The sequence below is a fragment of the Pieris napi genome, chromosome 18 (assembly GCF_905475465.1).
Source record: "Pieris napi chromosome 18, ilPieNapi1.2, whole genome shotgun sequence".
NCBI lineage: Eukaryota > Metazoa > Arthropoda > Insecta > Lepidoptera > Pieridae > Pieris > Pieris napi.
In genome coordinates this window covers 9,185,907-9,204,052 of record NC_062251.1, presented here as the reverse complement: position 1 = coordinate 9,204,052, position 18,146 = coordinate 9,185,907, and the positions used below count along the sequence as shown (strand labels likewise).

Genomic DNA, 18,146 nt, shown 5'->3' with positions numbered 1-18,146 from the left:
GTGCAATACATCAAAAGGTGCGCAAAAGTGAAAGGAATACGGTGCTGATATTAGTTTTTCCAAATTCGGAAAAGTTCATTGTGAAAATTGAAAAATAGTGAGTGAAAAGTGTTTTTTGTGTTTTACAAAAAAACCAAAGCGACGACCCAAATTTTTTATTTACTCAAAGGATAGACCTTCAAAAGACCTATTTAAAAAGGTAACATTTATATTTTTACAAGTGAAGAAAAACTTAGAAAATTACAAAATAAGGGAAACATTAAGGTTTTTCACCGCTCAACAAAAAAGTAAAGCGGCATCATACATTTTTTATAATTTCAATAGATAGAGCCATTAATTACCTACAGTTTAATATATAGTTCATAATTTCTAACCATAAGACATAGAAACAAGACAAGGAAACTTGAAAAACGCTCAAATATTTCAAATATAAAAGTCCGTTGGAAGCGACGCATCCCTATAATAATGGCCACATTCCAAACGCGGACCAAGGTCACTTAAAAAATCGCGAAAGTGGTATAAAGTGCTCAAATAATAAAGTGCAATACATCAAAAGGTGCGCAAAAGTGAAAGGAATACGGTGCTGATATTAGTTTTTCCAAATTCGGAAAAGTTCATTGTGAAAATTGAAAAATAGTGAGTGAAAAGTGTTTTTTGTGTTTTACAAAAAAACCAAAGCGACGACCCAAATTTTTTATTTACTCAAAGGATAGACCTTCAAAAGACCTATTTAAAAACGTAACATTTATATTTTTACAAGTGAAGAAAAACTTAGAAAATTACAAAATAAGGGAAACATTAAGGTTTTTCACCGCTCAACAAAAAAGTAAAGCGGCAACATACATTTTTTATAATTTCAATAGATAGAGCCATTAATTACCTACAGTTTAATATATAGTTCATAATTTCTAACCATAAGACATAGAAACAAGACAAGGAAACTTGAAAAACGCTCAAATATTTCAAATATAAAAGTCCGTTGGAAGCGACGCATCCCTATAATAACGGCCACATTCCAAACGCGGACCAAGGTCACTTAAAAAATCGCGAAAGTGGTATAAAGTGCTCAAATAATAAAGTGCAATACATCAAAAGGTGCGCAAAAGTGAAAGGAATACGGTGCTGATATTAGTTTTCCAAATTCGGAAAAGTTCATTGTGAAAATTGAAAAATAGTGAGTGAAAAGTGTTTTTTGTGTTTTACAAAAAAACCAAAGCGAAGACCCAAATTTTTTATTTACTCAAAGGATAGACCTTCAAAAGACCTATTTAAAAAGGTAACATTTATATTTTTACAAGTGAAGAAAAACTTAGAAAATTACAAAATAAGGGAAACATTAAGGTTTTTCACCGCTCAACAAAAAAGTAAAGCGGCAACATACATTTTTTATAATTTCAATAGATAGAGCCATTAATTACCTACAGTTTAATATATAGTTCATAATTTCTACCCCATAAGAAGACATAGAAACAAAACAAGGAAACTTGAAAAACGCTCAAATATTTCAAATATAAAAGTCCGTTGGAAGCGACGCATCCCTATAATAACGGCCACATTCCAAACGCGGACCAAGGTCACTTAAAAAATCGCGAAAGTGGTATAAAGTGCTCAAACAATAAAGTGCAATACATCAAAAGGTGCGCAAAAGTGAAAGGAATACGGTGCTGATATTAGTTTTTCCAAATTCGGAAAAGTTCATTGTGAAAATTGAAAAATAGTGAGTGAAAAGTGTTTTTTGTGTTTTACAAAAAAACCAAAGCGACGACCCAAATTTTTTATTTACTCAAAGGATAGACCTTCAAAAGACCTATTTAAAAACGTAACATTTATATTTTTACAAGTGAAGAAAAACTTAGAAAATTACAAAATAAGGGAAACATTAAGGTTTTTCACCGCTCAACAAAAAAGTAAAGCGGCAACATACATTTTTTATAATTTCAATAGATAGAGCCATTAATTACCTACAGTTTAATATATAGTTCATAATTTCTACCCCATAAGAAGACATAGAAACAAAACAAGGAAACTTGAAAAACGCTCAAATATTTCAAATATAAAAGTCCGTTGGAACTTGGAAGCGACGCTTCCCTATAATAACGGCCATATTCCAAACGCGGACCAAGGTCACGCGTCGTCACAAAAGGATAAAACAAATATACGTTCTAAAAATAGAACAATTCTCAAATATTAGAAGAACATTAGAACAATATTAGAAGACCAGTTAACAAAATGATCAGGTATCATCAAACAAATAATAATAAACGAAGACAGAGACACGACCAACGAAACATTTTATGAAATACTTATAGCCCATTTACATTCGCGTACGAGTCGCGAGGCGAGGGACGAGGCGAGGGGCGAGGTGCGAGTGTGAACAGACGCTCGTGGCTCGCCTCGTCCCTCGCGGCGCTCGCGTCCGGAGCGGTTTTTGGGGCACGAGTCAAAGGACCTCGCGTCGCACGCGAGTGGGTGTTTACATTCGCCCTCCCGCTTTATTCTGGCTTTTACATCGTGCCGCGCAGGTTGTGTTTAGTTTTAAATACGCAAAAACAAAAACGCAGTAATCGTATAATGGATTGGTCGCAAGACGAAACATTTAAGTTCATAGAACTATTTCAAAAAGAACGAATAATTTGGGACCCTAAACATAAATGCCACAAGAACAGCCAAAAAGTTAGCGATGCATGGGCGAGATTGTCCGAAATAATGGGAAGATCTCAAACAGAATTAAAAAACAAGAAAAATTCTCTCATGGCTACATTTCGCCAGCTACTCCGGCGCAAAAAACAATCAGTAAGGTCCGGCGCAGGAGAAGATGATATTTACAAGCCAGTGTGGTTGTATTACGATGCTATGGAAACATTTTTGGCATCCATTTACGAGTGTAACACCACAGTGAGCACTGAAGAAAGACAAGTAAGTAAAATAAAACTAAGTACATATTTGTTTAGTTAGGTTTATTCAAGTAATTAGTCAGTTCAAGTAATTAGTCATCTTCAATAAATCATCATCAAGTAGGTATAGACAGATGACGCTAGTCGGTAGATGGCGCTAGTATATCGTTACTGCTGAACAGATATGGATGAAACTTGGCACAGATATAGAATGACCCAGAATAACATAATAGATACTTTTTATCCCAGGTTCGAGTCCCGGGCCGGGCACAAGCAAGTACTTCTATAAATAATAATTACCTACTATCAAAAGTTGTATCCAATATAAATAATACACAATAATTAAATAATTTTGATATCTTAGCAATGTTTTAACCGAACCTTTGGCTGGCGAGTTTGCTCTTAGCAACTGATTTATAACCTCATTACTATTCGATAAAATGGGTAACAATTTATTGTCTTAAACACTTTGCCTTTGAAAAAAATTAGCGAACTCATTTCTTACGTCTATGGCACTCTGTGCTGCACGTCTAGCTACAGTTGGAATAGGTATTATAGCCGGGTTAGTGGAAACCTGTCGCCTCCAAGAACCTTCTTGAATTATTTCATCATTGACAACTGTATCAAAGGTACCAGGAGGTGTGTAAATGTTTCTTGAAGTCCTACTATTTCTGAGAAAATTATGTAATAGAATACAAGTCTTTGTTATCAATATAGCTTTATCCTTATTAATTTCCATTGGGTGTTTAAAGATTCTAAAAACTGTTGTTAGAACTCCAAAAACATTTTCAACGATAACACGTGTACTAGATAATCTCTTGTTAAAATTGCGTTGTAATGAACCAAGGGGATGGTTTCCTGGGAAAGGTTTCATAACGTGTTTGCTTAACGCAAATGCCCCATCTCCGAGAAAAACATATGGTACATTACATTGTCCACCAGGAAGTGGACAATCAGGTGGTAAATTAATAGTGTCTGTAGAAATTCTTTCCCAAAGAACACTGTTTTGAAATACGCCTCCATCGCTAATTCTACCCTGAGCTCCGATATCGGCAAATATGAAGCGGTAATCATTATCAACTAAAGCTAAGAGCACAAAACTAAAAGTCCCTTTATAATTGTAGTATTCTGAGCCACTGTCAATTGGACATTGTATCTGTACATGCTTGCCATCAATACAACCTACACAATGTGGGTATTTTCTCTGAAAGCGCCTTTCTATATTTAACCATTCTGCCTCTGTCCGCGGCATCTGAAAAACAAGAAAAAGTATGAATTATTTCGGGTCCTAATTTGTCAATCACCTATGTTCAGGTGGTTCGTGATTCGGTCTGTTCGTATGGAGAGATCGAATTATTTTTCGCGAATTCCATATGAAACAGTTGTTCATAATGATATCCACGGCTGTTGATACTGTTGAGGATGAGGACTCTGTATTTTAGAACAATTATGATTAAGAAAGTATGTAATCTATTTCAGATAACATCAGATCCAGATAATGTCAACGAGGATAGTGACAATATTGATCGCCATGGTAACGAACAAAATAACGAGCTTATTAGTGACAATAATAATGCCCAGAGCAATGTACAGAATAGCGAGAAAGACAAACCAGCGAACAATAAAAAAATATTTAAATCACCTGTCAAAAAAAAGCGTCCTCGTGAAGATTGCGACACAGAGATTCAGAAGAATATAAAAGACACGGTATCTAATTTAAACAGCATATTATTGAACAGGAAGGAAACTGACGAGTGCGACATGTACGCTAGGCTCGTCGAAAAAATATCGATACATCGATATATCGATATTAAGTAGTGACAGCACATTTTCTTAACACAGCTAATAACTGTACTCCTGAGCATGAGATGGTGACATTGACAGCACGAAGAATGTATCAGGTAAGTAAAGTATAAAATAAATGCATCAAATTATAAAAAATAAAATAAATAGTTAATTATAATAAATTTAATAAAGTGGACTAATATTGGTCTTCTTTCCTGCAGGCGCACACAGCTGATTATATAAAAGAATGCTTTGAAAATATTACCGACGAGTTTACAATAGAAAAGGATTGCATCTTATCAATTACCACTGATGGTGGTGCTAACATGGTTGCTGCAGTGAAGAAATTTTTGGAAGATGGAAAGAGAATTCCTTGCATGGCGCATTTGCTGAATTTAATAGTGGATGGCGCAACAAGAGATAATGCACCAGTTCTTGAAATTGCCAATCGTGTCAAAGCTATTGTTACATATTTTAAACAATCTGTGAACGCAATGGACGATTTGCGAGCAGAACAAGAGGGACAAAAGAAAGAGGGAGAAGTATTAACACTTATACAATCAGTAAGCACAAGGTGGAACTCTTGTCTTGATATGTTGGAAAGATTCAATACATTATCAGCTATTGTGGCTAAGATTTTAGCAACTAGGCGGAATGCACCTGATATGATAACTTCTTCAGAGTTAAGTGTCATACGAGATCTGATAATATTGCTTACCCCATTTAAGCAAGCTACTGAAGAAATTAGCGGCGATCAGTACGTGACTTCTAGTTTGGCGATTCACATTGCAAACTTACTTCAGAAAGGACTTGAAGAAGTAAAACCTTTCACTGAATTTGGTGTTGCTGTTCAGAAGAGTTTGCTAAACTTAGTTATTGCCAAACTAGAACCACTAGAGCGACATTTACATCTTGCTATAGCAACAATTTTAGACCCTCGCTTTAAGCGTATTCATTTTAATTCATCACTAGCTGTTTCCACTGCAATAACCGCATTATCAAAAGAAATACGTTTAGAACATAGACGTAGAGGACAACTTTTGCCTGAACTCAGACCCACAACCACTACCATAATTCCAAATTCAGAAAATTCTTCGCCGTCGTTGTGGTCCGGACATGAAAAAATTATGATAGATATTGCTGCAGCAACCTCCAGTTTACTTTCAACCAGTGATGGTATGCCTAGCGAACTAAAGCAATATCTAGATCAGCCTATAATACCCAGAAAAGAGAATCCTACAAAATTCTGGTTTGATTGTCGTCATTTTACTCCAGTCCTTTCCGACATAGCTCTAAAGTATTTGATATCGCCTGCGTCCTCGGTTTCCTCAGAGAGAGTGGCATCTGCTGTAAATCTCGCAGTACCCAATAACAGAAGTCGGCTTACAGCCGAGCATGTAAATCAAAGAGTTTTTCTTATGTCTGTATCAGATAAATATTGGTTTGATTAATAAATAATTAATATTTTTTATTGTTGTCCTTGATTTAAAAAATTTAAAAATGATGTCTATTGATTAGTATTTATCTAGTAATGTAAGATGATTGAAGTAGATTAGGCCAAATAATTTTTTTTTCCTATCACACCGATATATCGATATTTTTAAATAAAAATATCAATATCGATATTGATATATTCAAAAATTATCGATACAATATATATCGATACTTTATTGCATTTCCGACATCCCTAATGTACGCGCAGTTATTGGCTACAAGATTACGAGAATATTCAAAACAAGAACGGCGTCAGATTATGCATCGCATTGATGGGCTACTTTTGGCAAATCCACCACAACAATTGCAGCAATTTAACCGATACTCCAGATCTACACCATCGCCGATACATTCTATACCATCTTCCTCTAACTCTCCGAGTTATATACCAGACCGTCCTACTTCTCGTAACAACTATGTCTTGCGACCACAACATTCCCCGGTACAAATATCTATCCCGGACCGTCCTGCTTCGCATAACAGCTATGTCTCGCCATCACAACATTCCCCCGTACAAATATCTATCCCGAATACACATTCAGCAACTGCCACTATTGATACCGTTTTACCATCACAAAATTTCACTATCCTTTCTGACGAAATTACGCAGCCCTATGCTTCTCAAAGCATCATAGATACAGCGCTCATAAATGCTTTAAATGACAAATACAATTAATTTTACTAACTTTATCTATGTAAGTACTAAAGTATAAAAATAAGAATACTAAACTTACAACTATACTATATACGTTGGTGATACCTACAATGTAAGTTGATGATAGTAAATAAGGACTACGTTTAAGCTTAAAAATACGTAAGTTGATGATTACTGTATACGTTGGTGATACTACAGTGTAAGTTGATGAAAATAAATGAATACATACGTATAAGCTTAAAAATACGTAAGTTGATGATTATTCAGTGATGTTACTAAAAAAACATAATTTAGGCTACATACATAATTTTAATAAATACATGATTGACTAATCAAGTACCTACTTTAATTTCTTACCTTTATCTGATCCTTTAGCACTGTGTTGATAGCATTACAGACATCTTGTACAATGATTGAGATGGCTGCACTGGACCAGCCTAGCAAACCTTGAATAAGTAGTGAAGGCTCCTGTAGCTGTCGCCAGTAGCTAAGAATCGTAACGTTATAGCTAAGCGCACTTTTGCTGGGATGGGTATTCTGAGTCTAGTCTTTTGCTTTTTAATCAAAGGTTCTACTTTGCTTAGCAGAAAATCAAAATCATTTGGTGACATTCGGCAAAAATTCTGAAACTCGCCAGAATCTTCATTCAGCATTTCTTGAAACATTTGTTCCATACTTTGCCTGAAATTTAAAAGAGAAGCATTAAAAATAACTATACTACATATTGCATAATGCCATGAAACGTCGTAAAAATAAAAAAAGTGGTCAGGCCGCTAAATCAATAATTCCATGGAAGTATGAAGAGCAGATGAATTTTTTACAGACGTATATAGAATCTCGGGCTACAGTAACTAATCTTGAGTCACCGCCAAGTTCAGTAAAATCTGATATTAATTTAGAAGAATCTGAATCCGATACCATTCAATCTCAATTAGATAACCGCTCACCAACACCACAATCCAGTTCTTCAAATTATAGCAGACCTGTACGCAATAAAACCAACTTACATGAATTATAAGATTTGATGAAATCATCGCATGATTTGCGACTTCAAAAACAACAAAACTAGCTCCAGGATAAAGACATGGATGAAACTGACTTATTCTTTCTCAGCATGAGCAAAGCCCTAAAAAAACTTCCTAAACTCGAACAGTCCAAAATAAAATTAGATTTGCACACGGCAATATCACAAGCCGAAATACGCATCCTCGAAGCACAAGACCAAATCCGCAGAATGCCAATCAATGTGACTCGCCAGATTATTTCTCAGCCGCAACAACAGAGACTGCAATCACCCGTTCACACATCCACATCCATGCTGTCATTCCCCAGTACATCAACCTTCGCCTACACACCGACATTCACAGCACCAATGGAAGCATCGACATTGGATTCGGAACAACAGGATTCTCGTCTCTCGGCATATTATTCAGACATACAATTTTCTGAGGAAGATAATTGATTTATATGAAAAATAAAAATCTTACCTTAAACATACTTACTGCAAGCCTTTCTTTTGTTCCAATAGGTTTACGAAATTTTGTCCGTATTTTTTTGATGTCTTCTTCAATCAAACGATGAATTTCCTCAAACTGTGCCTTAGACATTCTAAAATACTGATGAAATTTTTCTGCATCACTCTCAAGCTCTTTAACGAGACAATGAAACTCGCCTCTGCTCTCTCTTTTTCTATTTACGGGATGTATCCAATATCTTCTTCTTTTTCTTTGTTTAGTTAGAAGCGTTGCCAACGCCAATAATTCCAACTCTTCTTCAAAATCTGAATCTGAATCGGATGATTCTTGAAAAAACATTGCAAATGTGTGAACTCTCTGGGAGTCAAGACGGAACTGATACAAAAAACCGTCATAATGCATCATAACACGTCATATCAATGTGAACAGTAGCCATCACGACAGAGAGCATCACAACACAACACGTCAGATAAATATAAATGCGGCTTTAGCCCTATTATATTTTGTTTTTTTTATATAAATTTTCTCCTCTAACTAAATTAATTATAAACTATAGATTCATTTAATTTAATTCAATTTTATTTAACAAAACAACAAGTACAAAAACACAATTTCAAATATTATAAGACTATTAGAAGATTACTAGAAGACCAATAGCGCAAGCCTTGTTTTGTGTTTTTATAAATATTAGATTACCGTTAGAAGAATAATAGAAGACCAATAGCACAAGCCCTGTTTTGACCTCAAATAAATACTTCTTCACCAATTAATTACATACTATAGATTCAATTAATTCAATTTAATTTAATTTAATAAAAACTATACAAAAACACATTTTTCAAATATTATAAGACTATAAGAATACCAATAGTGTAAACACTATTTTGTTTTACATAAATACTTCCATACCAACTTAATTTACATACTATAGATTCATTAAATTCTATCTTATAAAATTTAATTTAACAAAACAACACAAAGACACATTTTTCAAATACTAGATTACCGTTAGAAGATTAATAGAAGACCAATAGCATAAGCCCTGTTTTGACCTCAAATAAATACTCCTTCACCAATCTAATTACATACTATAGATTCAATTAATTAAATTCAAGTTAACAAAACAATACAAAAACACATTTTCCAAATATTAGAAGATAATTAGAAGACCAACAGCTTAAGCCCTATTTTGTCTTAAATAAATACATCCTCACCAACATAAATTACACACTATAGACCCATTTAATTCAAAACACATTTTTCAAACATCAAAAGACTATTAGAAGATTTTTAGAATACCAATAGTGTAAGCCCTATCTTGTCTTTAGGCGAACACACCAGTATATAGACAACTACACTCCAGCCCCCCCCCCCCCCCTATACCAACAAAATGTCATCCCGAACCCCACCCAAAGTGATTCCACCAACTAGCAAAGCCTCCACTCCCTTTACGTCCTCAACACCAGCTAGACGGACCTTAGTAGAGACGTTGAGCCCGGCCTTAACTCGCGTAAAACGCCCAACAGAGTCGGCTCACATGGAGATGGCCAAAGAATATAGGCAGACTGGGAGTAAGTAGTAATGTAGCCATGCGTTTATCAACCAGTATTCCTGAACATATGACCTACAAATTGTTTTTCGACAATTGGTACACAAGTTTGCCGCTCATTGCTGCAGTACATAAAAAAGGAATAATGCCCTTAGGTACCGTGAATCTTAAACGCTTCCCTAACCATAATCTACCAAATAATGCGCAAATGACAAGACAAGGAAGAGGCTACAGCGTTGAGAATGTCATACAAATAGATGAGGTGGAAATATCTGTGGTTACATGGCTAGACAACAAAGTTGTCAATTTGACATCAACATATGTCGGAAAAAATTCAGAAGGGATCTCAGGAAAATCCTACGTGAAATGTGAGAAATGCAATGTACATCTTTGCCTTTATAAAGAGATAAATTGTTTTAGAGCATTTCACACTACTTAAACTATAGATAGGTATTTAATTAAGGCGCAAAATGTGTTCTTCAACAGATCTCATCCAATAGATTAATTTTTTCAGTTAAAATAATTTCCTGAGATTTATTATCTAAAAAAATATTCTTATCCTAACCCAAACTCATCTAATATATTTTTGAGGGGCAAGGGGAAACCCATTAAACATTAAAAATAACCATGACTGCATTTGATGCCAAAAATGGCAAGGGGAATTTGAGACTTTACTGCATATTATGCCATATATGGGAAATTACAGAATTATATTATTTTTCGAAAAGTAAAAGGATAAACTATGTGCCATGGAATATCGCATGTATTTTTTCCAAAACGAAATAAAATTCCATGCGGAAAGGGGTTAAAGGCTCCTACACCCGCGAGTTACAGCCAGTGGCATCGGACTCGCACAAGATTTATCGATCCTATGCTGCGACCGCCACCGCCCCCAAACCCTCTGCAGGCCCTTCCATCGTAGTGTCCGGAGAGGGTCTTAACACAGCAGAGCAGTTGCTTACACAGGTAAAACAGTAAACTTCAGACAGGGTGGATACGCCCCACTGAAGATGACCCCAATATCGAAACATAAGATTAAAGTCGCCTTCGAAAGGGAAGAACACAAAAAACATGCACTCGATCATCTACAAAAAACACACAAATTCAAACACAAGAAGAAAAACGTATAGACCCCATTATTATTCATAAAGGAATATCAAAAAACATACCCGAATTCGAACTAATAAAAACTATCAAAGACCAAAACACCACGTTAACTAAACATACATTTACCGTTAAATTTATTGCAAACAACAGGAACACTTGAATCGTCCATGGCCACTGTGCTGAAATGGTGTAAAATTATTATTTGTGATGAATGTACTATGGCACACAAACATTCACTTGAGGCGTTGAACAGGCATTGAAAGATATTAAAAACAGTGACAAACTATTTGGCAGAACTCTGTTGGTCCGAAAGGACCGGGTGATTTCAGACAAACACTTCCAGTCATTCCACGTTCAACATACGCTGATGAGATCAACGCTTGCTTAAAATCATCTCCATTGTGGCGTAATGTTGAAAAATTACAGCTAAAAATAAATATGCGCGTTCAAATGCTTCAAGATCCATCCGCTGAAACATTTTCAAAACAACTCTTAGATATCGGTGATGGAAAAGTTGTTATAGATGAAACTGGATACGTAAAATTACCGACCGATTTCTGCACAATCGCTTATTCGCAAGATACTCTCATTGGCTTGCAGAAAGAGCGATTTTAGCGGCAAAAAATGTAGACGTTGACAATTTAAATCTGAAGATACAAATGTTGTTGCCAGGGAACTTGGTATCATATAAATCTATTGATACAGTTTGCGACGACAGCGAAGCAGTAAATTTTCCCACAGAGTTTTTGAACTCACTGGATTTGCCAGGCATGCCACCGCATAATTTACAATTAAAGGTTGGATCTCCAATTATCTTGCTTCGTAATTTGAACCCGCCCCGGCTGTGCAACGGTACGCGATTAGTCATTCAAAAATTAATGAAAAACGTGATCGAAGCCAGGATTTTAAATGGCAAGTTCAGAGGTAAAAATATACTCATACCACGTATTCCTATTATACCTACAGATGTGCCAATTCAATTCAAACGTATTCAGTTTCCGATTAGATTGGCATTTGCAATGACTATCAACAAATCCCAAGGTCAAACGATAGCTGTTTGTGGATTAGATTTGAGAACACCATGTTTTTCACACGGACAATTATACGTGGCATGCTCTCGAGTGGGTAAACCATCCAGTTTGTTTGTGTTAGCTAAAGATGGACTAACAAAAAATATTGTTCACGCTATAGCATTAAGAGATTGATATTGTTTAATAGTGTTACTGTCGTAATTGTTTAATTAATGATACTTATATAATTTTAAGGAATAAATTATAATAATTTAAAAATAATGTTTGCCTTTTGTTATTTTTATATTCCCTCATCGTTCACAGCGCTCCATGCTTATTTCACGCATATACCACATTCTCACATACATACTTACAAAAGTAAGCTATTTTTTGTCTACACAAAAAATTACTAGGAAATTATTTATATGGCAAAACAACGTTTGCTGGGTCAGCTAGTAATTTATAATTTTACTTACAATTTTATAATTTTGGACCGAATAACAAAATTTTTAGAGACCAAAAACAACAAAAAAGGGGTTTTGCCTCCCAGCCAGCGGCCCCACAAGATACAATCAAGTAAACACATAAAATCCGTTAGACGAAGAGCTATCGATTGACGTATCACACAAGGAAATCCGCTTTTAAATATCTCCTCGAAACGAAGGAAAACCGTTTTTGGGTGTGAACCAGCCCCGATCCCAAATGCACAATACTTATACATACCATAGACAAGTTAAAAATTACGAACCAACTGACACAAAGTTCCAAAGAATCAGAATCATAGTTCGGAAGTTATATTTAGTGTATAGTGAAGAATAGTTTGGAAACGGTGATATACCAAGGATGCAGACCACCCAAAAATCAAAGATCACAACCACCATATAGCCCGTCCGGAATACTACTAGACAACATACAATTTATACTGAAGAATTTCCCATCCACTGAGCTGGACACCAGATTGTCTGGTGACCAGCTGGAACACCTTTACCCTACGAGCAACAGCCGCCGAGAGCCGAGAGGGTGGATTACCAGCCCCAATTTTTCACCCGAAACCTTTCGAGCTTGGGCTTATTTAAACCGGCTCGGCGAGGTCTATTTGATTGAAGCCTGGAAGCAGAATATTCATTCCACTTGTTAAGAAAATCAGAATGTAATAAGGCAAAAGAAGACGATAAAGCAAGAGCTAAGAGGGGTGCAACATTCAAGACTATTACATTTGATTTACAAAGTGTTCTGCAGTTGCCTTTTTCTGCTGTGTCAACATTTTATTATGTAAGAAAGCTTTGCATTTACAATTTGACTACTTATGACGAAGATGGTGATGCCATTTGTAATGTTTGGAGTGAGATTCATGGCAAACGTGGAGCTATTAGAAATTGGATCAATAATTTTCAAATTTATTGCCAGTATGCCAGAGACTTACACCGAGTTGTCAATGTTTTCTGATACATGTGGTGGTCAAAACCGCAACCAACACATGGCTGCTATTCTCTTGTACGCAGTTCAAAACACACATTTGAATGTAATAGAGCAAAAATTTTTGGAGTCGGGACCCAGCCATATGGAGTGTGACTCCATGCATTCTGCCATAGAAAATGCTAAGAAACATAGAGAAATCTTCATGATGCGAGACTGGGTAGAGGTGTTCAGGGTGGCACGATCTAAAAGAGAAGACATTAACAATAAGCCCTACAAGGTAAATGAATGGAAATTTGATGAATTTTGGAACTTGCACTATCTGCAGCTACTATCAAGAATAGATGACACAGGACAAAAAATTTCAAGGTTGAAAATTAAATGCCTTCGCTTTGAAAAGGTCCATCCAAACATGATATTCTACCGCTATGATCATTCAAGTGAATATAAAAAAATGTGTGTTCTGCCGAGAGAAGTCCAAACGAATATATTTAAATTCTGAATTAAATGTGAGAAAGTTACTAAAACTTTATAATGAATCAGTCACTGAGCACCTACAAGTAAAACGGGGATTGTTATTGCAATTGCAAGAATTAATGGTACAGAAGAGTCCACAATCTACGTGCAAAAGCATTTTATGATTTTATTAGTGAAAAGCCCCTGAACACCAAGTCGTTATGTTTTGATATGCAACAGGTTCAAGCGTTGCCTAAAACGCTCATTCAAGATTCGTTTTATGCCCGTCAGGAGAGCCTTTATAATTTATGCATAGTGCCACTAGATTCTAAAGATCCTAAGTTTTATATGTGGGATGAAACACAGTCAGGCAGAGGATCGACAGAGATAAGCTCAGCGCTCTATGATTATTTGACCAAAATGAACATTGCCAGCGATATCCACACCATAAGACTGTTCTGTGATGGATGTGGAGGACAAAATAAGAACAGCTTTGTCCTCCATACTTTGATGCAATGGCTTTACGCAAAGTCACCACAAAATATTATGGAAATAAAACTGTATTTTCCAGTCCGTGGGCACAGTTTTCTGCCTGCGGACAGGGTCTTTGGGAGACTTGAAAAACAGTTAAGAAAAGTTCCTGTTATCACAACCCATGAAGGTTATTATGAAATATATAAAAACCATGGTGATCTTAGACTTCTAAACAGAGATTGGAAAATTTTCAATGTCAAAAAACTGGCTAGATAAGCATTTGAAAAAGATTGAACGAATACAAAGTTTAAAAAGAATTTTCATTAAAAAATTATCTGGAAGAAACCAAAATGTCAAAGGCTGTGCTGTATTGGGTTTTGAGAACCACATATTTGGAGAAGAAAAACAAAGTGAAACTCTTTTGAAAAAGGGGAAGAGAATTCCTACAGAGCTCTCAGTGATGGAAGCGACTACAAAACCTTTAAATGCTAATAAAAAAAATTATGTTCTTGCATTACTAGTAAAGCAATTTGGAGAAACATGGGAGGAAATAGATGAGTTAAAGTGGTTCAACAATATATTGCATAATGACAGGGTAGTTGCCAGAGAAGATAATGTGACGACACATTGCGAGCAGGAAGATTGTAATTGTTTAGATCCAGATGTAGGTGAAGTACGTATTTAATAGGTTATGTGTTGTGACTCAATAAAAAAATCCTTATTCTTAACAATTAATTTGTTTTTATTTCCATTAAAATTTATATCACATATTATAATGTCTGTTTCTCAGAGCCAAAACAAAAAGGCTTTATTCCTTAGAGTACCTAACAAAGTGACTTATTTCCTGTAGTCCTGAACAAAGTGACTTATATCCAAATTTTTGAGTAAAGTTTTACTATTATACATATTTTTTAGAATTAATGTGCTAGTGTCAGAATTATTTAAATACGATCTTCTTTCATGGTGACATAAAAAAAAATGTATAAAACACAAATTAATAACGTAGAAGTTTTTGGCATTTATTTAGAAATCTGATAAGGTGGAAATAAGTCCTTTTGAAATGACTCTCTGAGTGATCTGATGAATCTGAATGAATTGGTGGGGCTAATAAAGCCTACAATATATTGAAATCCTTGAGTGGTACATATATCACACACTCTGGGGTGCAGACCCTAAAATTTTGTTATTGTTGCATAAATCTTTAGTTCGTAGTCACTTTAAATATGGTTTTTACTTTTTTGCTGCAGATAAACTACTAAACTTGTAAATAGTTTAAATATTTTGCAAAATAAGTGTTTGTGTGTAATAACTGGGGCATTCAGAAGTACTCCTGTAAATGCATTACAGATTGAATGTAATGTTCCACCACTAGCTATTCGATTCAATTACTTGAAAGAAAGGTTTCTTTTGTAATTATACAGTATATCTAATAATAGTGTCTTTATAATTTTTTTGCATTCACCTATAAATTTTTTTTTATAGATTTTATTCAAAATATTAATATTTATCAATCTAAACACATTTTACCTTGCTATGAAGGAACTTTTGATAGTAAGTTTCCAGCAATGGACATAATTATAAACAAGAAAAAGGATTTGCCATCAAAAAAGGAAGTATATACATTGTTGTTTGTGGAATAAAAATTCCCCTAGCGATTTTCTTGCTCTCGCGGCTATTAAGACCACAAATACAATTAAAGCACAGGAGGAGCGGAGGTACAACCCGCTTATTGCGGTTAAGCACCTCTTAGGAGGTACCTACCCGAAACCGAGATAATACAGACTCTAAAAGACCAAAACGCCACACTCCGCTCACAGGACTTCACACTGTTTACTTGAGATTTATAGTTTAAAGTACATTTATGCTATCACCTAGCGTACGGGACGCTGTGAAAGTGTTATCCGTTCAAAAGAACGTGCATTTAAGATTTTTGGTCAAGTGTCAAGCTTAAAACAGTGTATACGTTACAATCATTAAGTGCTTTTATAAATATTAATTGTATTTGTTGTGAAAAGTGTTGTTAAAGTCAAGAACTATATCAGGCTCACGTCATCCATTATTATATCCTGCATTTACACCAAATCAAGCATCAACGCATACGCGCTGTCACAATACTGCACAAATAATTTAATAATTATTGTAATACCAACACCCACAATTAAACTTTACGTCACCTCAGTATATATTGAGCCAGACAACAACGCCCACGACACTATGCATGCGCTGGAGCATTTCCTTTTACACCACAAAAACACACATACCTTGGTATGCGGGGATTTCAACGCTTGGAACTCATGCTGGGGAGGCCGCCGTTTCAATAGAAATAATCCCAGAGGAGATACCCTATTGGACCTTATGACCTGAAACTGAACTAGTTCAGAAATGCGTACACTTTCAAGGCGACCTTCCTTCTGAAAGAATTTGGATAAAACCAGATTCTAGATCATCGAAACCTCTATCGTCATTTCTGCGAAATTAGAATTTGGAGAACATTTAACCATACTTGGATATAGCAGTTAGCATGGCTATGTGTACGTACACCAGCGACAAATTGTTCGGGTGAGAGAACAACCAAAGATGGGATTCACTAAGAAGAGTATGAACAAGTTCTAGTGGACCATGTAACAGATTTGTCCAATAGATGTCTGCGGTGGATGAAAAAAGAGTCCGTTCGGTATTAGGTGCCGCTTGCAAGAATTGCATTCTTTATCACCAAAGTTTCATTTAATTTTATGAAATAGTTTATGTTGAAGTTGCAATTTTATTGATATATTTTGATTTTATAATTTTAAAAATTACAAGAAATTAAAAAGAAAACAAAATTCAAAAATGTACACACAATCTACAGACAGCTTAAATAGCGTTGGACCGGACATATGTTGAGAGAAAGTACAGAAAAATGGACAAGGATAGTAACTGAGTGGTATCCAAGAGATACCAGAAGAAAAAGAGGTAGGCAAACGAAAAGATGGGAAGACGACTTCAACAAAATAGCTGGTCCGGTATGGACATGTTTAGCAAAAGACAGGAATACGTGGAAATCTTTAGCGGAGGCCTTTGTCGACAAACAAGCTGTTCCAGACAAACATCCAGTTGCCGAACATACAATGATTAAACCAATTTAATTTAGTAAGTACTTCGAAAGTAATTTAAATTTAATTTAGTAGAAAAGTATTTAGAAAGTAATTATGTTAGGCATGTATTAATTAATGAGTATTATTGTAAGATAGAAACAGCAATAAAGGCTATTTTATTTTATTTATTTATTTATTTATTGTAAAACTTATTTGCCTCTAAATATTGTTGAAAGTAACGCATTCCGTAATTTTATTTATTTTAAACTGGACAGAATACTTTACTTCTTAGAAGCTTTCTACGAAATAATGTCTTTTAGAACAAAATAATACAAGAAGTAAAAATACTACATAATGCCCAAAAATGACCAACATTCTAAAAGTTATGGCCTGAAACGCAAGTGGCCTTCTTAAACACCAACAAGAGCTAATTGTCAATGCACCATGGTATATTAAAAATGAAAGTATCCACGAGGATCTTAATATGGATAAAATTCTAAATACGGCGAAACAGTTTGCCTTAGCTCACTTAAACAGGCTACATAGCCATGTAAATTCTGAGGCAATAAATTTACAACAGGAATAAAACGCATAAAGAGAAGTAAACCTTTTGAGTTAAAAAGTGTAGTGAATATAAGAGCAAGTGCGGTATCTCGGACACACGAAAATAGTGTAAAACATTATATTAGGGGTATAAAAGCAAATCCGCCACTGTCCATTTTGTATGAAAACTTAAGTATGAATGCCATATAGTAGA

The 18,146-nt window shown here is 35.2% G+C and overlaps 1 protein-coding gene and 1 pseudogene across 1 annotated transcript; one reads left to right on the top strand and one right to left on the bottom strand.

The window, feature by feature from the left end:
- The first annotated feature begins 2,512 nt into the window (after window positions 1–2,512).
- On the top strand, window positions 2,513–7,107 carry LOC125058580. Its single transcript, XM_047662689.1, has 3 exons — window positions 2,513–2,916; window positions 4,374–4,657; window positions 6,372–7,107. The coding sequence occupies exons 1-3, from the start codon at window positions 2,572–2,574 to the stop codon at window positions 6,847–6,849; spliced, it is 1,107 nt and encodes a 368-aa protein (XP_047518645.1). The 5' UTR covers window positions 2,513–2,571; the 3' UTR covers window positions 6,850–7,107.
- Window positions 2,943–9,662, bottom strand: LOC125058579 (annotated as a pseudogene).
- Window positions 9,663–18,146: the final 8,484 nt, after the last annotated feature.

What these genes read in the sequence shown, in the direction of transcription:
- LOC125058580 (XM_047662689.1), top strand. Translation starts at nt 2,572, where the DNA reads ATGGATTGGTCGCAAGACGAAACATTTAAGTTCATAGAACTATTTCAA. An exon ending in TGAGCACTGAAGAAAGACAA is followed by an intron (nt 2,917 to 4,373) that starts GTAAGTAAAATA and finishes AATCTATTTCAG; the next exon opens with ATAACATCAGATCCAGATAA. An exon ending in GAAACTGACGAGTGCGACAT is followed by an intron (nt 4,658 to 6,371) that starts GTACGCTAGGCT and finishes GACATCCCTAAT; the next exon opens with GTACGCGCAGTTATTGGCTA.